At 40.8% G+C, this 27,806-nt stretch overlaps 1 protein-coding gene across 8 annotated transcripts in view; it reads right to left on the bottom strand.

Moving 5' to 3' along the window:
* Positions 1–27,806, bottom strand: part of LOC126440335 (molybdenum cofactor biosynthesis protein 1-like) — a 370,799-nt gene that overhangs the window by 238,348 nt on the left and 104,645 nt on the right. For 5 of the 8 annotated variants that reach the window (XM_050090622.1, XM_050090623.1, XM_050090621.1 and 2 more), the window contains one exon: positions 1,501–1,756. The exons of the other annotated variants lie outside the window; for them this stretch is intronic. In XM_050090622.1, the coding sequence (XP_049946579.1) occupies positions 1,501–1,756 (256 nt within the window). The remainder of the gene's footprint in view (positions 1–1,500; positions 1,757–27,806) is intronic. 8 annotated transcript variants of the gene reach the window in all.

Genomic DNA, 27,806 nt, shown 5'->3' with positions numbered 1-27,806 from the left:
ACTCAAGAAAGGAACTGAAATTCAATATCTCAGTAGCATTTTGCAAGAAAACAATCAATATTTCAAGGCATTCAAGAAAAGAATAGCACAGGTGAAGAGTTCCTTCCAAAATAAGAAGAAGCTGCAACTGAATAAACATATCAGCTTCCACATTAAGAAAATATTTGTAAAGACCTTTGTGTGGAGTGTTCTGACACACAGATGCAAAATCTGTACATTAGAATAGCCAAAGGAAGCTCGCCTCAGACCTGCTGAAATGTGGTTCTGGAGGAGAAGTACAAGAACTATCTGCATTGACAGAAAAATTAAAGGAAATAGGAGAGAAGAAAGAACCACTGAAAGTTATAGGCCAGGGCAAAGCAAAATACACTGGACACTAAACTGGAGACGATAATCTTTTAAAAAACATTTCTGAAGGCAAGATCGTAGGTAAGAAAACAAGGGGATGACTGAGAACATCCTACTTAAACAATATGATCAATGAATGGGATTTTCTTCACACATGGAGATGAAGACAACTGCTGAAGAGAGGACGCTGTGGCTGCAGAGACAAGGTTTAACCTTTTGGAAGAGTAAGGACAAACTAATACAAAATATGATTCTGCATGGTAGCTACATATGGAATAAATGACAACTTCTTGTGTGCAGTCATCAAGTCACTTACCTCAGTAGGTGTCTTATCTACTAAAAGTAAAGGTCACTGTTGTGCTTTCAATAGATGTGAACTGCACCCTGAAAATGGTATGTCTAGTTTGCAGTTGTACAGAAGCTTTTTATTTTGCAAAATGGTTCAAATGGCTCTAAGCACTATGGGACTTAACATCTGAGGTCATCAGTCCCCCAGACTTAGAACTACTTAAACCTAACTAACCTAAGGACATCCCTGCCTGAGGCAGGATTCGAACCCGCGACCATAGCAGCAGCACGGTTCTGGACTGAAGTGCCTAGAACCGCTCGGCCACAGTGGTCAGCTTTTATTTTGCACAGAAATGTTTGATAATAAGATGAACTGATGCTGGCACTTGCTACTGAAACCAGTAGTACTTAGACACAACAAAAATGTGACTACAGAATTAAGAATAATTTTTCCAAACAATCGAGTATTTTTACCAAAACAACACCACAATAGTGGAAACTTATTTTAAACTAAAGACACAAAAGAAAAAAAGAGAAACTGTAAAGATCTTGAGTCTCATAAGACTCTCTTGGGAGGAAAATATAAGATTTTTAATTGGTAAACTTGCAAGGCATCCTTTTTATGTTGTATAAACTACGAAACTGTTAGCATCGTCAGCTAAAATTTACTTCTTCTGTCTTAATATACCTTCCTTCACTTACAGCTGCAGTGTGGAGACAGCGGTGAGGGTGGGAGCGGGGATGGGGGCGAGGGTGTGGGCATACTGCTTTAAAATGGTGATTCTTGTATTGATATTCTTAACAACAGATTTATATCTTTTGTTTATGAAAGTCTGCATGCGATGACAGCTGCACTAGTAATACCTTCACAGGGTCGTATTCAAGTTGCAAGGCTAGATCTATGCCAACCATGACACGCTCCCAGCCTTTCCTCCTCGTGATCTGGTTGTAGCGTTGGGACTGCAGGGTGTCTAAGCTGATGTTCAGACCGTCAAGCCCTGCCCTCTGCAAGGCAACCAGCTGTCTTGTCAACATGAGGCCATCGGTTGTCATTAAGACACTTTCGAGATCTTTTATTTCCTTCAAAGCACCCGTGAAACAGCAAATTATTCTAAAGAAACTGAAACAAATAATTTGTAACATTGCTGCTGCATATGAAACAAAACTCCAGTTGATAAATTGAAAATACAAATTCCTCAAAAGTTAACTGTACATTTGCCCTAATACAAAGAGATAAGAAGGGTTAATAAACTGAATTGAAGAATGCAAGTTAAGATAGCAATGAAAAAATAATTAGAGGCATAAGATCACCTACTGCAACAGGGAAATGGGAATCAATATGAACCATTACCCAGCTACTGTCAACTGATTCCATGTCTCCATGCACACTGTATAAACCACTGTGGGTTTGTCCGACAAAGTACATTGTTGTACCACACATTATGGTTTTTCCCCATTCAATGCTCATGTGGAGTGTGGGAAGAATGATTCTTTAAATGGTTCTGTGCATGCTGTAATTAATCTTGCCTTCATGGTCCCTATAGGAGTGATACATATGCGGTTATTGTATAATCCCTAAATACCTCACTTAATACAGGTTCCTGAAATTTCATAAGTTAGGTTTTGTCATATATTTGGCGTCTATCTTCACTTGTCTGGCATTTCCAATTTTTAGTAGCTTCTTGATGCTCTCCCATGCATCAAATAAATCTATGATCAATCATGCTACACTATTTTGTATACATTCAATGTCTGCCATTAGCCTTATTTGTTATGGGTCATACTTAAGCAATATTCTAGAATGGGCCACACAAGTATTTTGTAAGCAATGTCCTCTATAGACTGATTGCATTTTCCAGTATCTTACCAATGAATTGAAGTCTGCATTCTGCTTTGCCTACAAGTGAGTCTATGTCACCATTTCATTTCATCCAGATATTTGTATGAGTTGACCAATTAAAACTGTGATTATTTGATAATGTAGTCATACAATACTGTCTTTTATTTGTTTTGTGATGTGCTCCAATTTACATTTCTGAAAACTTAAACTCAGTTGCCTATCTTTGGACCAAATTGAAATGTTATGATCTGACTCAAATTTGTGCAGATTTTTTTCAGGCAATAATTCATTATCATCCAGGAAAAGTATGAGGTTCCTTATAATATCGTCTTCCAGAACATTAAGGTACAACATTAATGTAATGGTATAAATTACTATAACTGTATAAATAAGTTTATAAGTGTGTAAAATACATTGAACTATTTGTTACAACAAAATATTGTACCGGTATACTCAGCAAGATGTTAAATCAGCAGATAGCTACATTTTATGTTCAACATTTTGTGTACAGCATATATGCTGGAAAGGAATTATACCCAAATTAAATAAATCTGAAGAAATGGTAGTGTGTGTCTGGAAAAAAAATCCGTAAAAACTCATACAGTCCAATTTGCTATTATGTCACTGTTACTGAAATATAATACAAAGTAACTGAATTCGATGAACATTCTCAGAGTGCAATATGCCTCAGAGTGAAATGCACAGTAATGTCAACATTATTTTTTAGGCTATGTTTGTGAAAATGGATGAAAGCAAACCACACATTTTGTTCTCAATCTGCGGAAGCATTATGCACTGTGAAACACTGTACTGCTGTTATACATAAAAGCTGTCTCATTGCCAACATCTTTCCCCTGCTGGCTGTTCTACACTTCTCATAACTAATTCAACACGTTGTAAGATATTTTATGCTGTATGACACCACAGTCCAATCTGGTTAGGATAGCATAAAAATAATATATGAATTTCAGTATTGAAACTGGAAAAGCAGAACAGCTCTCATCACACTGGATATCAAATCGAGGTTGGATTACAGCCATGGGTACATCATTTCATGCTACTCAACTGAATGTCATATGTCAGAGTTCTTCAACTGTAGTGGCTGGCGACTGGTGGCTGGCGGCTGGTGGCATACCCATCTCTTGGCATCCTGTGAACAGACGTTCTCCACAGGTGACAGATTTGAAGAAAATGCTGGATACGGCAACAGTGGAACACTCTCTGTATCGAGGTAGCTCAGTACAGCTCAGGTGATGTGTAGTCTTGCATTATCTTGTTAAAAGATAACATCAAAGAAAGACTTGTAAGGGATAGAACAATTTATCAGCTTCCTGAACATCCTTCCAACAGCGAGGAAAACAAAATAAACAAGAAAGAAGAACAAAAATACAACGCTGCTGACATTCCTAATTTAAACTAGAGGTATGTGATGCTGTAAATATGATTCCCAATTACCAAATTGTGAATACGCCCGATTTAAAAATTTATCACCATAATGTGCAATCCCTGCGTAATAAGATCGATGAAATTAACTTTCTATTAACACATGAACTTAATGATATCTCAGTGTTATGCATTTCTGAGCACTGGCTTAACCCAGAATTAATCCAGAATACTAAAATAAACAAATTTGTCTTGGCTGCTTACTACTGCAGGAAAAACAGCAAACAGTGTGGGGTAGCAATTTACACAAAGGATAATGTAGATTTTATTACACTACCTGACTTAACTAGGGCAAATGTCGAAAAGGATTATGAAATTGCAGCTATAAAAATTACTCAGTTCAACCTGGTTATTGCTACAGTTTACCGATCACCGTCTGGGAATTTTGAACTTTTCTTAAACAAAATGGAGTCATTGCTAAATAAAGTAAATAAAATGGATTGTGAATTTATAATCTGTGGTGACTTCAATATTGACTTCCTCATGAATAGTGGAAATAGGGAGACCATTTTGAACCTTGCAACGTCCTTCAATTTAAAGGCTGAAGTAAAAGCAGCTACCCGAGTATCAGAAACTTGTCAAACAGCTCTTGATCAGTTTCTAGTAAATAAGAGTTTACACAACACCTCACTAAAAATTTTCAATGCAGGTTTTAGTGATCATCTTGCTCAAATATTAAGCATAAAAGTACAAGGCAGTATTATTAACAACATGTCTTTTAGAACAGCATATCGAAGCTATAATCAGCATAATGTGAACTACTTCAACAACTTATTACACAAAGAAAAATGGCTAGGAGTGTACAAAATGAATGATATTAATGAAAAATTCGACACTTTCATTGATACATTAACCCATTTCTTTGAACTTGCATTCCCACTGAAAACATTAACCATACGGGGAAACTCTAGAACAAACAGCTGGATCACAAAGGGAATAAGGGTTTCATGCCAGAAGAGAAGACTACTTCATGAAATATGTAACTCGAAAAATTCCTCACCTGTAGTACGCGCATACTATAAAAAATACTCCAAAATATTAAGAAAAGTAATAAAAGCAGCAAAAATAATGCATAATGATGAAATCATTTATAATTCAGCTAATAAATCAAAGGCTATGTGGAGTGTTATAAAAAAAGAATGTGGAGAATACAGACAACCTTGGAAAAATATAACACTATCACATAAAAATAAAAAAGTAACAAACCCCTTAGAAGTAGCTAACACATTTAACAACTTTTTCACAGGTGTTGCTGAAAATATGTTACAATCAAACTTTAAGAGCATCCAGGCAAATGAATATAAAATAAGTACATGTAGAGGATCAATGTACATCGGTTCTGTTTCACAAGATGAAGTAGCTAAAGCAATAAAAGGACTAAAAAATTCCAAATCGGCAGGTATTGATGGTATACCTGCAACAGTGTTAAAGAAGAGCGCATCAAACCTAACTGAAGTACTCACACATTTATGCGACTGCTCACTTCAGGCAGGCACTTTCCCTGATGTGTTAAAAACATCAAAAGTTATTCCTGTATATAAAAAAGGGGATAAAGACAATGTAAATAACTACAGACTCATCACAATTTCCTCCTGCATCTCTAAAGTACTGGAAAAAGTTATGTATGAGAAACTTATGAAATTTATAAATAAAAACAGCATCCTATGTAATGAACAACATGGATTCAGAAATAAGAGGTCAACGACAACTGCTGTCTATGAGTGCATCAATTTCATCCTAAACCTGATGGACAAAAAACAGGAAACAATAGGAGTCTTTATTGACTTGTCAAAAGCTTTTGACATGGTGGACCATAAAATTCTGCTATCAAAGCTAGAAAGATATGGTATTCGAGGTCTGTCCAACAAGTGGATCAGTTCCTTCCTGACAAATCGTATGCAGGCAGTGTGCGTCAAGCACACAAATATTGAACTAAAAACTGTATCTAATCACTTATCTGACTATAAACAAATAAAATGTGGTGTACCCCAAGGATCCGTATTGGGACCCCTTCTGTTTCTTCTGTACATAAATGATCTAAGCTTAAATATTGATGCACACAAATCAATCATATTTGCAGATGACACCACGATTCTACTAAAAGGAGATGACGATGAACAGTTACAGCAGACAGTAAACACAGTCATGAAACAACTTAGCAGCTGGGCACAGAGTAATCGGCTTGTAATAAACAGTAAGAAAACCGTTGCTCTTAAATTCCACAATGTTCCTAACAAGGACATGTTTATCCCATCAGTCTCTATCAATGACGAACCAGTTGGTAACAGTACTGAAACCAAATTCTTAGGACTTTGGCTGCAGAGTGACATCAGATGGAACAAGCATATTGAATGTCTCAATGCAGAACTGACCAAAACACGTTATCTTCTTTGTTCATTAAAATCATGCTGTAGTGAGAAAACAGTATTGAATGCATATCATGCGTACTTTCATTCTCGTCTTAGATATGGGGTCACCTTCTGGGGAAACTCTAAAATAGCTAATAGCACTTTTAAACTACAAAAAAAGGGCCATTAGAATCTTGTTTGGGTGCAAGCCTAGAGACTCTTGTAAACCCCTGTTTAAGAAATCTGGTATTCTCCCATTACCGTGTGTATACATTATGGAAACCCTTTTGTTCTTTAAATTAAATGTAATAGGCAAGGACCAGAGGCTAAAAAAAACTGTGATATACATGAGCACTTTACCAGACAAAACAGGAACTTACATATGACTCAAATCAGCATAGCACTGTGCCAAAAAGGTACTTTTCACATGGGAGTTAAGCTTTATAACAAACTTCCTGAAAACATAAAAGCTATCACTGAGGTCAATACATTTGGAAAATCTCTAAAGTCATATTTACAGCATCACTGCTTTTATTCCATTGAAGAATATTTAAATTTATGAAATGTGTTATATAAATACTTGTGTGTAAAGTGTATTATTGTAAGCTTAAATATGTATGCTTTGAAATTACTTTCAGCCTGTATATTTATAACTTGACTTGTCCAATGTCTTATGCATAAGCTGCTATGTAGACAACAGGACCAATAAAATACAATCTACAATCACGGAGCCCTTGAAAATAGGGCACAGCGATAGGCCTTAACAAAACACAAATGCAATGACTGATGTCCAAATTACTGGATATGTGAACCAGAAGTTGTGACATGTATCCAGTTGCACCCCATACCATCACATCACATGCTGGACCCGCATGAGAATGACAGGTACAATCTGGCCAGGTCTGTTGGCATCAGAGCCTCCAAACACAAGTACATCAATTGTGACGATGTTGCAGAACCGAGACTCGTCTGACATGATGACACAGTGCCATTCCTGTGTCTGGCATTGTTGTCAGTTGCACCGCTGTCAGTTCACCTCTCTCTAGAGCTGCAGAACCGAGACTCGTCTGACATGATGACACAGTGCCATTCCTGTGTCTGGCATTGTTGTCAGTTGCACCGCTGTCAGTTCACCTCTCTCTAGAGCTGCAATAAGGGCTTGACAGTCTGTGCTGCTCCAGATGCCATCACATTGTCTGTGTGGATATCTGTCTCACTGTATACAAGCCCACTTCCTGACTAAATGTACACAACTTCACTGCAGGATCACGTACGCATGAGCGAACACTTGTCTGCCCTCTCAGGTGCTAGTTGGGTGGCACTACTGAGGCCCTGCAAGGCATTTAGCATGGCCCTCCTGAACCTACCAATTCTATGTTGGCACAAAATGAGATTCTGAGCAATGCAAGCAGCAATATAGTGAAACAATAAACCAGAGTCTCAGCAGACCATGAGCCTGCCACTGCCAAATCTGGAATGCTGATAAACATTTCTCCTTCTTCCATTATGCTTAACACGGTCTTCGTGTAAACAACCAACACTGAAATAGAATTTCTGAATGAGAAACCCGCTCCATAAGCTTTTCTTGCATGCAGAATATGCATGTGAGTGCTGAAAAGTAATGCCTCTGAATTTTTTATTCTGTTCTCAATATCGGTCGAGGTATGACACGTCACGCATATTACTTGGTCAACTTTCCCACTTCACTGACTCATGGCACACCCACCTCCCGCAAACAGATGGAGTCGGCATAGGCAGCCCACTCTGACCAGAGATTGTGAATATGTTTACGGTGCACTTCGAGGAAGAGGCCCTGATGTCAACCAAATGGAAATCCATCTTCTTCTTTTCTTCTTCTTCTTCTTCTTCTTCTGTTGTGTGGATAACACACTTGTCATCTGGCCTCATGGAAGAGACAAACTTCTTGACTTCTTTGTACATCTGAACTCCACACGCCACAAAATCAAATTCACTATGGAGACCAAAGAAGAAGGAAGACTACCATAGCTGGACATCATAGTCAGGAGAATAATGGACAGCACCCTGTGCCACAGCGTGTATCTGACTCTATAAAACACAAACTCAGTTCTCCCTATGGCACTGTGAATAATTTCAATAACAAAAAGTGAGATGAATGTTACAGCTTACAATTAATTTCCACTTTGGCTTTGTATTCAAGATCAGTCTTACCTGAGAGTGCAACATTACATCTTTAGTTAATTTAATTATATGTTCATTAGATTTTGGTTATAAGGCACGTTTTGCTGCCTAATGTTTTGTCTCCAAACACTGGAAACAATCCATGGAAGAAGAGGAGTATGTAAGACATTGTTGGACCAGGTTGGAAGAATCTGTGAATTTCAATACTCTGTAGAAGAGCTCAATCATTTGAAAATAACTTTCAGACCTTGTGGCTATTCTAACAGATATACATAGGGCACTACATTCTAAAATATTTGCATCTTTCAGTGAAAAACAAGCAACTAGAGGAAAAGTTCTCTTGCCACTTGTAAAAACAGTCGCAGATCGCGACCTCTGAGTGCTATAAAGAGAAGGTATTGACGCAGTGCTTAAACCAAACAGAAGACCACAACTGCAGCCATACTCAAGCAAATTGCTATGCAGTAGTTTCAGTGAATTTGACAATGATGTGGCTGCTCTCATAGTGGCCCAGTCATATTGTGGGGTACGGAATGCCAGTGACAGGGCTGGAATTGTAGGTGACAGATGGGTTTTTGGCAAAGCCTTGTATCAATACCTCCTTAATTATTGAGCTGAAAAACTGTAAAAAACATTCATGCAGTAAAATCACACAAAAAAATTTCCTATTTCTGCAGGTATTGTGCCTTCTGTTTCTTTTTCATTACAAAAACATATTGATTCAAGTTTATAAAGTCACAACTATGTCACTGTGATTTGTGTAACACACATTCTGGAACATGTTCCAGGAATGTCATGAAACAGACAGCTTTAAATAATTACTCTAGCTCATCTTTCAAGACTTGCATGCCAACAACAACACCATCTATCCAATCTCTTTTTATTTCACTTTCATGAAAAGATTTCTCCACAAAGGATATCATCTGCCATGTAGGTAGTGCAAGAGGAAATTCCACACTAACATTTGGGTAATCAAGTGGATTCTGTGTCTTGTCAGAACCAAGTACAATCAACCCAATTTCATCTTAACCACTGGTAAATATCTGGAAACATATTAAATGGTAAAAATAAGTTTTGTTTATAACAAGTTGTATACCAATAAAAACATCACACACAGATACTCTTTATAATATTATTTAATTGGATAGATAAAAAATCTACTCACCAAGCAGTGGCAGAACACACACATAAAAGACTGTTGTGATAGGCAAGCGTTTGGAGCCAGTGACTCCTTCTTCAGGCTGAAGGGTTGCAGGGGAAGCAAGAAGGATGAAGGTAAAGGACTGGAGAGGTCTAAGAAAAGGGGTAGATTTTGGGAAAGTCACCCAGAACCATGGGTCATGGGTGACTTACGGTACAGGATGAGAAGGAAAGACTAATTGTTGGGGACTGCATCGGGCAAGATTCGGAAACCTGAGAGCTTAAAGGTGGAAGACAGGGTAATATGCAAGACAGAGATTACTACTAAAACTGTATATGGTTAATAAGAGTGAGAAGGTAAGTGTATTGTATGCAACAGTTGTGGGAGGGGGCAGTGAAAATAGACGGGAAAGACAATGAAAGATGTAGAAAGCTAAAACGGAGTGAAGCAAAGAGTAATTACAGTGAAGAAAAGCTGAGACAGGAGAAATTAACGTAAATTAAGGCGAGGTGGGTGGTGAGAACCAAGGACACGTTGTAGTGCTAGTTCCCACCTGCGGAGTTCTGAGAAACTGGTGTCTGGCGGAAGAATCCAGGTGGCATGTGTGGTGAAACAAGTGCCGAGGTCACGTATGCCATGTTGTAGAGCATGCTCTGCAACAGGATATTGTGAGTTTCCAGTATATACACTATGCCTATGCCCACTTATCCTAACTGATAATTTGGTGGTAGTCATGCAGATGTAGAAAGCTGAACAGTGTTTACATAATAGCTGGTATATGACATGTGTCGTTTCTATTTTTCGCCTAATCCGAAATTCTGGGTGACTTTTCCAAAATCTACACCTTTTCCTGGAACTCTACAGGCCTTTTCCTTTACCCTTCTTCCTTCCCCTTCAACGCTTCTGTCTGGAGGAGCCATTGGCTCCGAAAGCTTGCCAATCACAAATAATTTATTGTTTTTGTTGTTATAGTTACTCTTTATAACCTACTTAAAATACATCACGTACCTTCCTCTCCACAATTCTTCGAACACATAGTTTTGCCTTTTGCAAAAAATCACTGCGTTTCTGTATAACATACTTGGAGTCAAAGTGTCCAACATCTATTACAATTATAAACAGAAGAAAGAAAGTCATTGTATTTATTGGCAGTATTACGCAATCAAATATTTTGAAAGAGTTCCAGTGGTATAAATTTACAAAATCTTACAAATAAATATATACGTTTATTCTTTAAATCAATTCTTAGCAATAACATAATAGTATAAATTGCAGAATCAATATAGCCAATTTTAATGTAATGACTGCAATACAAATACAATATAACAGCGGTAAGTTATAACAAATGAGAGAGAGAGAGAGAGAGAGAGAGAGAGAGAGAGAGGCATTTAGACAATGATTCATTACAGTGTGAAACTTATTAGAATTAAAATGAAGCCATAGTGAATTATTACATTCCAAAACTAACAATTATTGTGTTCTTTCACCCCAAAATAATACATTCATTAGGCAATGTATACTTTTAATTTCAGAAATTTTTACAGCTCTGAACTTCACTGCTTCGATGAATTTATTACATGTGTCAATGAATGAGGGTTGATAACACTGCTTTAGTCATTCAATTGTTCGTCATGTGATATTCGCAATGTTCTTAATAACTTCTTATGTAAAGTTCTATCATCAAAAAGATAATCTACGTAAGTTTTAAAAGTCGCGAATCTTTAAACAACAACTTGAAAATGGGTATATCAGTATTTTGTATACATTCTAGCATTGCTAGATTTACTTTTAAATTTTAAAGTATATGAGCAGATTGAGCGACTTTCCATCCAGAAAATTTGCTGTTGGCAAGACCTCACTACAAAGAAAAATGGTCTTTCCGGAGTCAAATGCTAAAAAATTCATAAATACCAGCATTGTAAGTGATACAAACAGGTATTAAGCACCGGGCATAAATATCATTCTGCTTGACGAGAAAAAAAGTAGGTAGATGAAAGAGTAAATTGGGTGCAAGGATTGAACATAAACTAACCCAAATTGCACCAAAAAAAAAAACATGAGGGTCACTGGTCAAGAATTGAGCACTGCCCCCCCCCTCCCCCACCCCTTCCTTTTACAGGCTTACTTTCACTTTTCAGATGAGACCATGTCCCCCATATGTGAAGAAAATAGCCAATATGTAAAGAGAATTACAGATAAAGAGTTTTCTAGAATGAGATTTTCACTCTGCAGCATAGTGTGCACTGATATGAAACTTCCTGGCAGATTAAAACTGTGTGCTTGACCAAGACTCAAACTTGGTGATCGTAGCCCCAGACCTGTGTTGCCGTTTTGGGAGGTAGATCTCATATCTGGAAAGAGGAGATGACAGTTAGGGTACTATGGGTGAGCAGCTGCCATCAATTTTTGATGGTGCAGAACCCACAATAGTGGAACTGCTGCCTAGTCCAAAGGCACCTGTTACCAGTCTTACTCCACAATAGTGTATCGAATCCAGACGTAATGTCGAAGCTGATAAAAAGTCATATGAGAGATTCCTGTAATCTAGGTGTGACTGCACCAATGCTGCATACAGCCATATCAAAGTAGAGTGGACCACACCGCTGAGGCATAGAAGAGCATTCAGGTGCGACCTACATGTCTGCTTTAGTTGGCAAAGACGGGGAAGCCATGTCAACTAGGCATCAAAGACCGGACCTAAAAAACACGATGACAGAAATGCATAACGTAGGTCATGGCAGCCAAAAAATGGATGCTATGAGTGAAAGCCCAGGATTGTGCTTGGTGTATTGCTCCCTGCATTCTGCCTCCAGCAATAGCCGTCGCGGACGAACAAAAATGATGGGGACAAAATATGTCATGCAGCTGCCGCCAGATCATTGATAGCCACAAAAAGGAGAGTGACACTCAAAACAGAACCTTGTGCAAGCCCCTTCTCCTGCAGGGGGGGGATGCTACAGGAGGCACCAACCTGTACCCAAAAAGTGTGACATGGAAGAAAGTTCTGGATAAAAATCAGGAGTGGGCCATGGAGGCCCCACTCCTTTAAGGTGGCAAGGACGTTATGGCACCATGTGGTATCATAAGATATACACGCAGATCAATGAAAACTGCAACAAGGAACTGATGCTGAGCAAAAGCTGTTCAGATAGCACACTTCAAGTGGACTAAATTATCTTCAGTAGAGCGCCCTTGGCGAAAAGCACCCTGGATCGAAGCCAAAAGATCCGGGGATTCAAGGACACAATACAGCCTTCAACTAACCATATGTTCAAGTAACTTGCAGGACACTGAGTAAACAATCTGGACGACAGCTGTCCGTTTGAAGAGGCAATTTATGTGATTTCAAAATTGGAATAACGGCATTTTCTCGCTACTGGGAAGAGAATTCTGCATTGCCCCAGGGACGGTTAAAGAAAGGCCAGGTACACTGACGGAAAAATTTGCAACACCAAAAAATAATTAATGTAGAGTAATGAAATACCAGGAATATATTTGTTGAGACAACGTATGTAAAGTGATTAACGTTGCAGGATCAATGGGAGTGTGAGACAAGCCACTGCAAATGTAAATGCAAATGCTGGTACGCTATTGTACACGTGTCATGTGTCAGTTTGTGGGATGGAGTTCCATGCCTGTTGCACTTGGTTGGCCAATATAAGGACAGTTAATGATGTTTGTGGATGGGTTGAAGCTGTCATCAGATGATGTCCAATACGTGCTCGATGGGAGGTAGAGCTGGTTATCGAGCAAGCCAAGGCAATATGTTGACACACTATAGCATGTTGGCTTACAACAGCAGTATGTGAGCAAGTGTTATCCTGTAGGAAAACACCTCCTGGAATGCTGTTTGTGAATGGCAGCACAACAGGTCAAATAACCAGACGGACATACAAATTTGCAGTCAGCGTTCGTGGGATTCATACAGACAGTTTTGTCAGTGGAAAAGCGAAAGCCATTGTTGATGCTCCACGAGTAAAGACAATCAAGACATTGCTGAAGATGCCACTAAGTGAGACAGGTTCATAGAGAATTGCAATAGAAGGCAAAATCGTCAAAAAAAAAGAGAGCCGGAGATGCCCAGTGGGAGACAGGCCATTATAGGGTTTATGGTGATAGCAAAGAGAATGACACTCAGAATGGAACCCTGAGACACACCATTTTCCTGGATAAAGGTGTCCGACAAGGCAGACCCTTCATGCACCTCGAAAACTCGGTCTTTTAAAAATGTCTGAAGGAAACAGGGTAGGTGGCCACGGAAGCCCCACATGTGAAGAGTATGGACGTTACTAGCTCTCTAGCAGGTGTCATAGGCCTTTTCCAAATCAAAAAACACAGCGACAATCTGGGATTTCTACAGAAAACCATTCATGACATGGGTGGGCAAAATAATGAGATGGTCCACTGCAGAATGCCGTGTTGAAGGCCACACTGTGCATTCATAAAAAGTTGTGAGACTCGAGCCACCATATCATCCGGGCATGAATCATATGTCCCATCACCTTGAGAACACACTGGTGAGAGAGATGGAGTGGTAGCTAGAAGGAAGAGTGTGTGTGTGTGTGTGTGTGTGTGTGTGTGTGTGTGTGTGTGTGTGTGTGTGTGTGTGTCAGAGAGAGAGAGAGAGAGAGCGAGAGAGAGAGAGAGAGAGAGAGAGAGAGCTAATTTCGGCAAGAGCTAGATTTTCATCAATAAACTGAGTTGAAGCTGCTGTTGTGGTCATCATCCAACTACTGCTTTGGTGCAACTCACCAGCCTATTCCTGCCTTTGTAAGCCTCTTCATCTCTGCATAGTATTTCAACCTAAATCCACTTAGAATGGTGAACCACCATTCAGAGAATAACTTTTTAACAACACAGTTTGACTTCTGTAAAGGCTTCTATACTGAGAATCCAACATAATATCTCACAAATTCAATTCCAGTAGAATTAAATAGTGGAAATTATCCCCTCTGTCATCTTGCCAAAGCCTTTGACTGTTTAGATTAAAAAATTCTGAGAGGGGAAGCTAAAATAGTATGGCATTAAAAGTCTTCCCCTTGCATGGATTGAGTTGTACTTTAACTACAGAAAATGGAAGGTCACATTAACAAATGATAAGACAGGAATAAGATTAAACTCAAAAAGGGAGAACATAAAATATGGTGTGGCACACAGTGTTTGCTGCCAAGTCCGCAAAAATGATTTACTTGGGGCACTGGAGGGCTTTGGAAAAACTCTAATGTTTGCAGTGTCACAAACTTATTGATGCAAGATCTAAACTCATCCATACCAGAAACATCCAGGATAATAACAGAACAGGCTTGTATAGATCCACAGGTACCAGCTTAATGCCTAAAAACTTGTATTGTGCAGTTCTAAAGAAATAAAAGTGACTTACAGATACGAATATCAAAAGTAGGGATAAATGGGTAACTAGGCTCCCGTGTTCTAAGTTCCTGGAAATGCAGATACCACTCACATGTGAGACCAGCATGTGAGTCAGTTAACCGAGAAGCTCAGTTCCGCCCATTTTGTGCTTAGAAATCTCTTACTGTATCAAACTGGACAAAGGATTGCTAACACACTTTCACTCAGTTTACTCATATGGCTTAATCTTCTGAGGTACTTCAGCTAAGCGGAAAAAATTATTTATTCTACATCTTGAAAAAGCTTCTTCAGGGACCCATGGATTCTCACACTTACATGCCTATAGAAGTTATATTCCCTAATGGTATATGTGATTAATAACAAGATTTAGTTTAAGATGAACTCAGCAATTCAGAACTGCAATACTAGAAGCAAAAATAATTTCCATATATAAAAACCTAAAATCAGGTTTGCCACAAGTTTCTCCAAGTGAAATTCCCTGATATTTCTCTGATTCCACAGACACGTTTTAGAATTTTTCCCCAACAAATTTTGAGGTCTCAAGGGGAGGTAAAGACATAAGTCGACAAAAGAATGTAAGGGCTTTGTATTTCTCCCCCATTTTGTTTTAGGGTGCAAAAACAACTAGGGTCATATGTGTCCATGCCAAAACTGTGAAACACAAAGATGAAGAGAGGAGTTAAAAATGATTACATGTCAACGTTTAATGACGGAAGATAGGACAGCTAGAAACAGGGACGTGGAGAAAGGTCTATGAAGTACGCAATAGTGAAATGGAGGCCCAGAACTAAAAATTAAATGGCCTTCACTATATTGCTACAACTGATAAAAAGTAAAACAGAGTCGACAGCCCACGCATTGTTCACTAAAATGGCCAATAACTCAGATGGCAAACCCAAAAGGGAATGTAAACTCTAAAAAAAAAAAAGGGCATCCCCTCAGGAAACGCCAGACAGTTAAAAGTTGGGTGCAATGTGCACAAAGTAGTAGGGGAGCACCACTTAACAAATGGTGATGGCTAAAAAGGCAGTGCCCAATATGCAACCTAGTTAAAATGACCTCCTCGCCACAGGAGGACTGAGAGGAGGTTGTCCAAGCCACTGGGAGAGGCATAATAACCCAGAGCTTATTCCTATGAATGGAGGACCAGTGGCGATGCCAAAGTGACACCACCTCCTGACAGAAAGTAACAAGAGATCATCAGAGGGAATGCAAGAATTATTGGGCTGAAGTACAAGGAATGCAGCTTTGGCAGCAGTGTCAGCAACCTCTTGGACCGATATGACCTGGAACACACATAAACATCACAGTGGCTCCATAAAAAGTGAGCAAGTGGAAGCTTTCCTGGAACCGGTGCACTAAGGGATGGACAGTCTACACTGCACAGAGGCTTTGAAGGGTGCCAAGAGAGTCTGAGCAGTGACACAGTGAAAAGAGTATGTCAGCAGATGTACTCGATGATCTGATACAGGGTGAAGAGCTCTGCTGTAAATACTGAGCAATGTGCCGGACGTCAGTACCAAAAAATGTTGGTTGACGTTGAAGGCACACCTGACACCATGGTCAGTCCAAGAGCCATCAATGTACACAAAGATACTACTGCAAAATTCCATGCATAGGTCGTGAAACTGAAGGCAATAGACCGAGCCTGGTGCAGTGTCTTTAGAAAGTGAATGAAGGTCAAGGTGAAGATGGGCTGCCGCACGAAGCCAAGATGGTGAAGGGTTCACACCCATCGAAAAAGCTGCAGGGAGCATGAAGTGGGAGGACCAAGATAGTTTTGTATAAAGCAGGAGCCTCAGGAATTTTGTAGTTTCAATGAATGGAAGAGCAACAGGCCCAAGATGTAAAAATGGTGGGAGAAACCAGCTGTGCTACCAGAAATTCATACAAATGTTTTTGTCAGTAGAAAAACTTAAGCCACTGTCCATGCTCCATAAGTAAAGAAAGACGATCAAGACATTGCTGAAGACACCACTCAATGAGACAGGTTCATGAAGAGCAGCAGTAGATGGCAAAATTATCAACAAAAAGAGAGCCGGAGATGCCCGGCAGGAGACAGGCCATTGTAGGGTTAATGGCGACAGCAAAGACGACGACACTCAGGACAGAACCCTGAGGTACACCATTTTCCTGGATAAAGGTGTCCGAGGAGGCAGACCCCATACGTACATAGAAAACTCGTCTTTTAAAAATTCCTCAAGGAGATGGCGCAGTTGGCCACATGTGTAGAGAGTACAAATGATACCAGTCCTCCAACAAATGTCGTAGGCTTTCTCCAAATTGAAAAACAAAGCCAGTCTGGGATTTCCACAGAAAACCATTCATGACATGGGTAAACAAAGTGGGTGATAGCCAGAAGGAAGTTGTTTGTCCTTACCGGGCTTAGGTGTGGGTATGACAGTGCCTTCACAACAGTGGCTGGAAAACATGCCCTCTGCCCAGGTCCGGTTGTATGTATTAAGCAAAAAGTGCTTGCCCACAAGAGAAAGGTGCTGCAACACTTGAAAGTTAACAGTGTCTGGTCCAGGGCGGAGGATTGAGATGAAGTGAGAGCGTGGTCTAGCATCCTCATAGTAAAGGCAGCACAGTAACACTCAGGATTCTGAGAAGAGATGTTATTGCCCGAGTCTTCTCTGCTCATCTCCTATAGAGGTAGGCAGGATGATAGTGGGAGGAGCTCAAAATTTCTGCAAAATGGCGACCCAAGGTGTTGGAGATAGCAATAGGGTACACGATGATATTGTCTGCTACTGTCAGTGTGAAAATTGGGGAATGGATCTTGCTCCCAGAGAACCGTCGGAGGTTGGTGCACACGATGGAAGAGGGGGGTGAAACTGTTAAAAGAACTAGTGAATGAAGTTCAGCTGCCTGTTTGGTTATCCCAAAGAATGCGAATTACATCACAGCAGGCTTCAGTCCACCAAAGGACTGGGACACAGCATGGTAAAGAGGAAGTGTGAGGAATGGAATGTTCTGACGGTAAGGATAATGTTTGTAAGAAATTCCACCTGGTCATGACAACTGCGGAAATCGTGTTCATTGAAGGTCGCCAGGGAGGAGTAAAGTCTCCAGTCAGCCTTAGTGAGCTGCCATTTCGATGTGCACGGAGGTGGGGTAGGAGTTAGCAAATGGATAGCACACAGGAAATGGTCGCTCGAGTAGGTGTCAGAAAGAACGGACCGTTCAAGATGATGTGCAGGACAGGCAGTGAAGAAGGAAAGGTCCAAATGGGAATAGGTGTGTGACGAGTCTGAAAGCAACATGGGTGCTTCTGTGCTAAAGAAGAAAAGGTTAAGTTGATTAAGAATGGCAGCGAAGAGGGCACCTCTCAGATAGGTTCTGGAAGAGCCCCAAATGGGATGGTGTGCATTAAAGTCCCCAAGCAGCAGAAATCAGCAAGGAAGCTGTCCAATAAGCTGGAGGAAGTCGAACCTGGTGACATCGAATGACGGAGGGATGTAAATGGTAGAAAGGGAAAAGCTCAAGTGAGGAAGGAATAGACAAACTGCAACAGCTTGATGACAGGTAGTCAGGGAGATGGATGGGTTGACTATGAATGTCATCCCATAAGAGCAGCATGACTCCCCCATGAGACAGAATGCCAACCTCGAGCGGAAGGTCAAAACAGACCAGGAAGAAATGTGAAAGCTCAAAGCAGTCGTGAGGATGAATTTTGTTTCCTGAAGGCAGAGTACAAGTAGAAGCTGCAATTCTAAAAGCAGTCATAAATCCTCTTTGTTGGATCAAAGGCTGCAAAAGTTCCATTGGAGGACAGTCACGATGAGGACAATAGGAAGGGGTGTCACCTCGGCAGCTGCCGAGTGCCAGTCTGCGAAAACTCACTGCTACAGATCACAGAGGCAAGAGGATCCTGCTCCATGTGGTCCTACAGAAGTGTCGGCTTTCTTCTGCTGTCGACATGAGGAATCCAGGGCACAAGAAAGGTTGGTGGGGCACACTGGCGAAATGGTGGCCGGCCAGGAGAAGGTATCACATGGCGACACCGTCAAAGAGGATCTTTGGGTCAGCGAAACAGAAGACCATTTGCCTTTGGTGGACTTTTTCGAGCCTTTCCAGTTGGCAGAGGGAGACTCATGTGTTGATTGGCTGGAGGGATGTAGCAAGTCTTCAAGGGACTCTTCCTTCTGTCCTTTCCGGCCTGCCGGTTGTGTAGCTGGTGAGTTGCACAAATACTCTGAGAATCAACGCTAATGAGGATAGTAGCAACTCACGGTAAAGATGATTGCTGAGCCACATCCAGGCATGTAAAAAAAGACAATAACATTCTCACAACTAAACTTCCGCCATACCCTTTGTCAGAAAACAAGAGCACACAGATATTCAGACAGTCACCCAGACACAACTCATGTATACGTGATCACCACCTCTGGCTGCTGCGTCAACAATCTCTGAGAATCAGATTCAAATAACCACTCCTCCTGCCTCCCTGTCTCTTGTCGATAGCTGCTAGGCTAGTGGCAAGAAGTGGTGGTGGTACTGATTGCAATTCGAGGGGAGTGGTATAAAGGGGAGAAGCAGTAAGAATAAGGGAGTACGGAAGTTACGCACGTACTCAGCTGAACCCAGCCAGTGATGACACATGACATCTCAGTAAACAAACCATTTCATCTACTGAGACAAAAACAAGATTTTTCCAGTGCTCTTTTCAAAATTCCCTGATACATTTGAAATTCCCTGATTTCCAGAACATGTGGCAACCCTGGAAATACACATGATTGATGTGCCATAATAATATTTATTTCATATTAATAACCATCTAAGCTGTATTATTACACATTTATTGTGTTATGACCAGATTTGTTCACTAAACATATTCAGGTGGCCTACATGTGTAAAGTCATGACACAAATGGGCAATTTGAAGATGTTCAATCAATGAAACCAACTGCAACATGATAAATATGTAATAACACATATAATCATTAATATTGGTCTCAGCTGTGGTGCTCAGCATGATCAAAGTCATTTATTTTACAGTTCGTTATGAATCAGATTTTGGCTTTTTTGGACATCATCAGAAATTGTCTGAGGATGACACAGAATGCCAAAAGCTGGTTTATAACTGACTATAAAACAAATACTATTGTGGAAAATCAATTATGTGAATTTAAGCATTAATATATCTATGTTCCCTCAAGTACCAATGGCATATTTCCATGTAGACTGTGCACCTCTCCGTACGGTTCAGATTACAGCTTTATATTCTGCTAGAAAAGTGTAACAGTATGACAAGAGACGGACAGGCAAACAAAAATCCCCAAATCCTTAAAAATGAAGTAAAAAAATACCCCATGAGACAAGGTGTCCATAATTTATAAGAATACCTGGGCTCCAGAACGTAAATTCTGCATACTAATACTATTATATAGATCCTGACTTTACCCATATATAGAGAGCTGACAGTAGTCTGCGTCCCATTACATGAATGTTTTGTTTGAAGTATTATATAAAAATAGCAGCTAAATAGTATAGGACGAGCAGTGGATATTTTCAAAATCGCTGTTTTACCCCTGACATAACAAATCTACAAGTAATTTCATAATTATCAATTCGAGCAGAGTAGCACTAGCCATAATTTGTTGTTAGCATATTTTACAGACATAGGCAGCAGGGGATTACCAAAAGTTCTTGTTCTCTTATTTGCTTTAACCCGTGGCATCTTCAAGATGGTGACAGTCCTATTTCAAGCGTTTTCAATATGGAGACCACGACATCTATCACTACACCCATGAACAAACATAAACAGGCCCTAACAAGTGGAATATTTAACACCAGAAATAAAGTGAAACTAATGGGGGAACCGCTCAAAGTAGGGGTTTTGGGCAGTGTCAATCACCACACACAACAATAAGGATGATGACACCATTCCAAAATAAATATCAAACCAAAAATTATGCACACAAAATCCTCAACAAACCCTCAACAATCATCCCACCCCAAAACTGCGAATAACAGCTATTGGTATCATACATTTTGCCTGAACTAAACAGCTCCAATGAAGACAGTGATACTAGAAACCCACACATACACTGAAACTTTCACTTGGTCTATACGGCTCAAACATAGCCAGAGATACCATGAAACCAGACACAAAAACCTGGTACTGCAAATTTCACTTGACCTATATAGCTCAACCAAGGTGCACAATACTACCAACTGCCACAAATCAACAACACCAGACCACACTCCATAAAACCCACCGATATAAGCAAATAAATACCCCCAAAAAATAATACCAAATTAATCAAACATAAATTACCTCAATGAACCGTAAACAAATCCACTACATTACAAAAAGGAAAAAGGTCTTACCAACCACAGTTTCCCCCCCTCCACTCTCTCTCTCTCTCTCTCTCTCTCTCTCTCTCTCTCTCTCTCTCTCTCACACACACACACACACACACACACACACACACACACACACACACACCTAAGCACCACTTACCAAACAACTGATGCCCATCCCATACATACATACATACATACATACACACATCAAAAAACGTTTTGCATCCCCTCGGTTCCTGAACCTGTGCAGAAATTTGCAATAGAGATCAACATCATTTCCGCCCTTTCTATTGATCATGAAAACCACACAGTGCATGTTGTACCACCATACAGCGAGACTCTCAGAGGTGTTGGTCCAGACTGCTGTACACACGGGTACCTCTGATACCCAGTAGCACGTCCTCATGGATTGATGCATGCCTGTGTTCGTCGTGCCATACTATCCACAAGTTCATCAAGGCACTGTCAGTCCTGATTGTCCCACTCCTCAACGGCGATTCGGCGTAGATCCCTCAGAGTGGTTGGCAAGTCACATGCCCATAAACAGCCCTTTTCAATCTATCCCAGGCATGGTCGATAGGGTTCATGTCTGGAGAACATGCTGGCCACTCTAGTCGAGTGATGTAATTATCTTGAAGGAAGTCATTCACAAGATGTGCACAATGGGGATGCGAAATGTCATCCACAAAGACGAATGCCTCGCCAATATGTTGCCAATATGACTGCACTATTGGTCGGAGGATGGCATTCATAAAACTTTGAACATAGCTGCTAAGGTTCAGTGCCCGTGTCAGAATTATATTAGAACAAATAAGCCCTCGGTCACAAATATTAAGTCAAAATTGACCAGGTTTCGATGCTACTATGAGCGTCGTCTTCAGAATTAGCCTGACTGTTCTAAAACATATTAGGTATATAATACATTCATAAAATTAAAGTTTGTACTTCATCTTTTCCAGTCAGTACAAACTTTAATTTTATTAATGTATTATATACATAATATGTTCTAGAACAGTTAGTGTAATTCTGAAGACGACGCTCATAGTAGCATCGAAACCTGGTCAATTTTGACTTAATATTTGTGACCGAGGGCTTATTTGTTCTAATATAAGGATGGTATTCACTTATAGCACAGCTGTCATGGTGCCTACCATGACCACCAACAGTGTGCATCAGCCCCCCATAATCCCACCCAAAACAGCAGGGAACCTCCACCTTGCTTCACTCATTTGACAGTGTGTCTAAGAGTTCAACGTGACCGGGTTGCCTCCAAACACATCTCTGACAATCGTCGGAAGGCATATGTGACACTCATTGGTGCAGAGAACGTGATGCCAATCCTGAACAGTCCAATTCAGCTTGTTATTGGGTTCATCTGTACCGTGCTGCACGGTGTTGCAGTTGCAAAGATGGACCTAGCCATGGATGTGTGGAGTGAAACTGCACATAATGCAGCCCATTGCACACAGTTTGAGTCATAATGTGATGTAAGGTGGCTGCACGAAAAGCATTATTCGACACAGCGGCATTGCCGTCAGGATTCCTCAGAGCCATAATCCGTTGGTAGCGTCACCCACTGCAGTAGTAGCCCTCGGGTGGCCTGAGCAAGGTATGTCACTGACAGTTCCTGTCTCTCTGTTTCTCCTCCATGTCTGAACAACATTGCCATGGTTCACTCCACGATGCCTGGACACTACCCTTGTTGAGAGCCCTTCTTGGCACAGTGTAATAATGCAGATGTAATCGAACTGCAGTATTGATCATCTAGGCATTGTTGAACTACAGACAACATGCCCTGGATTCCTCATGTCGACAGCAGAAGAAAGCCGACACTTCTGTAGGACCACATGGAGCAGGATCCTCTTGCCTCTGTGCCCTGTAGCAGCGAGTTTTCGCAGACTGGCACTCGGCAGCTGCCGAGGTGACACCCCTTCCTATTGTCCTCATCGTGACTGTCCTCCAATGGAACTTTTGCAGCCTTTGATCCAACAAAGAGGATTTATGACTGCTTTTAGAATCGCAGCTTCTATTTGTACTCTGTCTTCAGGAAACAAAATTCATCCTCATGACTGCTTTGAGCTTTCACATTTCTTCCTAGTCTGTTTTGACCTTCCGCTCGAGGTTGGCATTCTGTCTCATGGGGGAGTCATGCTGCTCTTATGGGATGACATTCATAGTCAACCCATCCATCTCCCTGACTACCTGTCATCAAGCTGTTGCAGTTTGTCTTTTCCTTCCTCACTTGAGCTTTTCCCCTTCTACCATTTACATCCCTCCGTCATTCGATGTCACCAGGTTCGACTTCCTCCAGCTTATTGGACAGCTTCCTTGCCGATTTCTGCTGCTTGGGGACTTTAATGCACACCATCACATTTGGGGCTCTTCCAGAACCTATCCGAGAGGTGCCCTCTTCGCTGCCATTCTTAATCAACTTAACTTTTTCTTCTTTAGCACAGAAGCACCCATGTTGCTTTCAGACTCGTCACACACCTATTCCCATTTGGACCTTTCCTTCTTCACTGCCCGTCCTGCACATCATCTTGAACGGTCCGTTCTTTCTGACACCTACTCGAGCGACCATTTACTGTGTGCTATCCATTTGCTAACTCCTACCCCACCTCCGTGCACATCGAAATGGCAGCTCACTAAGGCTGACTGGAGACTTTACTCCTCCCTGGTGACCTTCAACGAACACGATTTCCGCAGTTGTCATGACCAGGTGGAATTTCTTACAAACATTATTCTTACCATCACAGAACATTCCATTCCTCACACTTCCTCTTTACCATGCTGTGTCCCAGTCCTTTGGTGGACTGAAGCCAGCTGCAATGCAATTCGCATTCTTCGGGATAACCAAAAAGGCAGCTGAACTTCATTCACTAGTTCTTTTAACAGTTTCACCCCCCTCTTCCATCGTGTGCACCAACCTCCGACGGTTCTCTGGGTGCAAGATACATTCCCCAATTTTCGACCTGACAGTAGCAGACACTATCATCGTGTACCCTATTGCTATCTCCAACACCTTCGGTCGCCATTTTGCAGAAATTTTGAGATCCTCCCACTATCGTCCTGCCTACCTCTATTGGAAATGAGCAGAGAAGACTCGAACAATGCCTTTCTCTTCTCAGAATCGTGAGTGTTACTGTGCTGCCTTTACTATGAGGAAGCTAGATCATGCTCTCACTTCATCTCAATCCTCCGCCCTGGACCAGACACTGTTAACTTTCAAAAGTTGCAGCACCTTTCTCTTGTGGGCAAACACTTTTTGCTTAATACGTACAACCGGATCTGGGCAGAGGGCATGTTTCCCAGCCACTGTCGTGAAGCCACTGTCATACCCACACCTAAGCCCGGTAAGGACAAACAACTTCCTTCTGGCTATCACCCACTTTGTTTACCCATGTCATGAATGGTTTTCTGTGGAAATCCCAGACTGGCTGTGTTTTTCAATTTGGAGAAAGCCTATGACATGGCCATCCCTTAGTGCACCCGTTCCAGGAAAGCTTCCACTTGCTCACTTTTTATGGAGCCACTGTGATGTTTATGTGGGTTCCAGGTCATATCGGTCCAAGAGGTTGCTGACACTGCTGCCAAAGCTGCATTCCTTGTACTTCGGCCCAATAATTCTTGCATTCCCTCTGATGATCTCTTGTTGCTTTCTGTCAGGAGGTGGTGTCACTTTGGCATCGCCACTGGTCCTCCATTCATAGGAATAAGCTCTGGGTTATTATGCCTCTCCCAGTGGCTTGGACAACCTCCTCTCAGTCCTCCTGCGGCAAGGAGGTCATTTTAACTAGGTTGCATATTGGGCACTGCTTTTTTAGCCATCACCATTTGTTAAGTGGTGCTCCCCTACTACTTTGTGCACATTGCACCCAACTTTTAACTGTCTGCCGTTTCCTGAAGGGATGCCCTTTTTTTTTTACCGTTTACATTCCCGTTTGGGTTTGCCATCTGAGTTATTGGCCATTTTAGTGAACAATCCGTGGGCTGTCGACCGTGTTTTACTTTTTATCAGTTGTGGCAATATAGTGAAGGCCATTTAATATTTAGTTCTGGGCCTCCATTTCCCTATTGCGTACTTCATAGAGCTTTCTCCACGTCCCTGTTTGTAGCTGTCCTATCTTCTGTCATTAAACATTGACATGTCATCATTTTTAACTCCTCATTTCATCTTTGTGTTTCACAGTTTTGGCATGGACACATATGACCCTAGTTGTTTTTGCGCCCTAAAACAAAATGGGGGAGAAATACAAAGCCCTTACATTCTTTTGTCGACTTATGTCTTTACCTCCCTTTGAGACCTCAAAATTTGTCGGGGAAAAATTCTAAAACATGTCTGTGGAATCAGAGAAATATCAGGGAATTTCACTTGGAGAAACTTGTGGCAACCCTGATTTTAGGTTTTTATATATGGAAATTATTTTTCTTTCTAGTATTGCAGTTCTGAATTGCTGAGTTCATCTAAAAATTACTCTTGTTATTAATCACAAATACATTCTTTTGTCGACTTATGTCTTTACCTCCCCTTGAGACCTCAAAATTTGTCGGGGAAAAATTCTAAAACGTGTCTGTGGAATCAGAGAAATATCAGGGAATTTCAATTGGAGAAACTTGTGGCAAACCTGATTTTAGGTTTTTATATATGGAAATTATTTTTGCTTCTAGTATTGCAGTTCTGAATTGCTGAGTTCATCTTAAACTAAATCTTGTTATTAATCACATATACCATTAGGGAATATAACTTCTATAGGCATGTAAGTGTGAGAATCCATGGGTCCCTGAAGAAGCTTTTTCAAGATGTAGAATAAATATTTTTTTCCGCTTAGCTGAAGTACCTCAGAAGATTATGCCATATGAGTAAACTGAGTGAAAGTGTGTTAGCAATCCTTTGTCCAGTTTGATACAGTAAGAGATTTCTAAGCACAAAATGGGCAGAACTGAGCTTCTCGGTTAACTGACTCACATGCTGGTCTCACATGTGAGTGGTATCTGCATTTCCAGGAACTTAGAACACGGGAGCCTAGTTACCCATTTATCCCTACTTTTGATATTCGTATCTGTAAGTCACTTTTATTTCTTTAGAACTGCACAATACAAGTTTTTAGGCATTAAGCTGGTATCTGTTGATCAGTACAAGCCTGTTCTGTTATTCTCCTGGATGTTTCTGGTATGGATGAGTTTAGATCTTGCATCAATAAGTTTGTGACACTGCAAAACATTAGAGTTTTTCCAAAGCCCTCCAGTGCCCCAAGTAAATCATTTTTGTGGACTTGGCAGCAAACACTGTGTGCCACACCATATTTTATGTTCTCCTTTTTTGAGTTTAATCTTATTCCTGTCTTATCATTTGTTAATGTGACCTTCCATTTTCTGTAGTTAAAGTACAACTCAATCCATGCAAGGGGAAGACTTTTAATGCCATACTTTTTTTGCTCCCCGTCACAGAATTTTTGATTTCTAAACAGTCAAAGGCTTTGGCAAGATGACAGAGGGGATAATTTCCACTATTTAATTCTACTGGAATTGAATTTGTGAGACATTATGTTGGATTCTCAGTATAGAAGCCTTTACAGAAGTCAAACTGTGTTGTTAAAAAGTTATTCTCTGAATGGTGGTTCACCATTCTAAGTGGATTTAGGTTGAAATACTATGCAGAGATGAAGAGGCTTACAAAGGCTGGAATAGGCTGGTGAGATGCACCAAAGCAGTAGTTGGATGAAGACCACAACAGCAGACTTCAACTCAGTTTATTGATGGAAATCCAGCTCTTGCTGAAATTAGCTCTCTCTCTCTCTCTGACACACGCACACACACACACACACACACACACACACAAAAACACACACACACACACACTCTTCCTACTAGCTACCACTCCATCTCTCTTACCAGTGTGTTCGCAAGGTGATGGGACATATGATTCATGCCCGGATGATATGGTGGCTCGAGTCTCACAATTTTTGATGAATGCACAGTGTGGCCTTCAACAGGGCATTCTGCAGTGGACCGTCTCATTATTTTGCCCACCCATGTCATGAATGGTTTTCTGCAGAAATCCCAGATTGTCGCTGTGTTTTTTGATTTGGAAAAGGCCTATGACACCTGCTAGAGAGCTAGTACCCTCCATACTCTTCACATGTGGAGCTTCCGTGGCCCCCTACCCTGTTTCCTTCAGACATTTTTAAAAGACCGAGTTTTCCAGGTGCATGAAGGGTCTGCCTTGTCGGACACCTTTATCCAGGAAAATGGTGTGTCTCAGGGTTCCATTCTGAGTGTCATTCTCTTTGCTATCACCATAAACCCTATAATGGCCTGTCTCCCACTGGGCATCTCCGGCTCCCTTTTTTTTGACGATTTTGCCTTCTATTGCAATTCTCTATGAACTTGTCTCACTTAGTGGCATCTTCAGCAATGTCTTGCAGTGGCTTATCTCACACTCACATTGATCCTGCAACATTAATCACTTTACATACGTTGTCTCAACAAATATATTCCTGGTATTTCATTACTCTACATTAATTACTTTTTGGTGTTGTAAATTTTTCCATCAGTGT

Source organism: Schistocerca serialis, unplaced genomic scaffold (genome assembly GCF_023864345.2).
Source record: "Schistocerca serialis cubense isolate TAMUIC-IGC-003099 unplaced genomic scaffold, iqSchSeri2.2 HiC_scaffold_1362, whole genome shotgun sequence".
Classification (NCBI taxonomy): domain Eukaryota; kingdom Metazoa; phylum Arthropoda; class Insecta; order Orthoptera; family Acrididae; genus Schistocerca; species Schistocerca serialis.
Note: the sequence above shows the minus strand (reverse complement) of the source record. Positions and strands in the feature narration are given on the sequence as shown.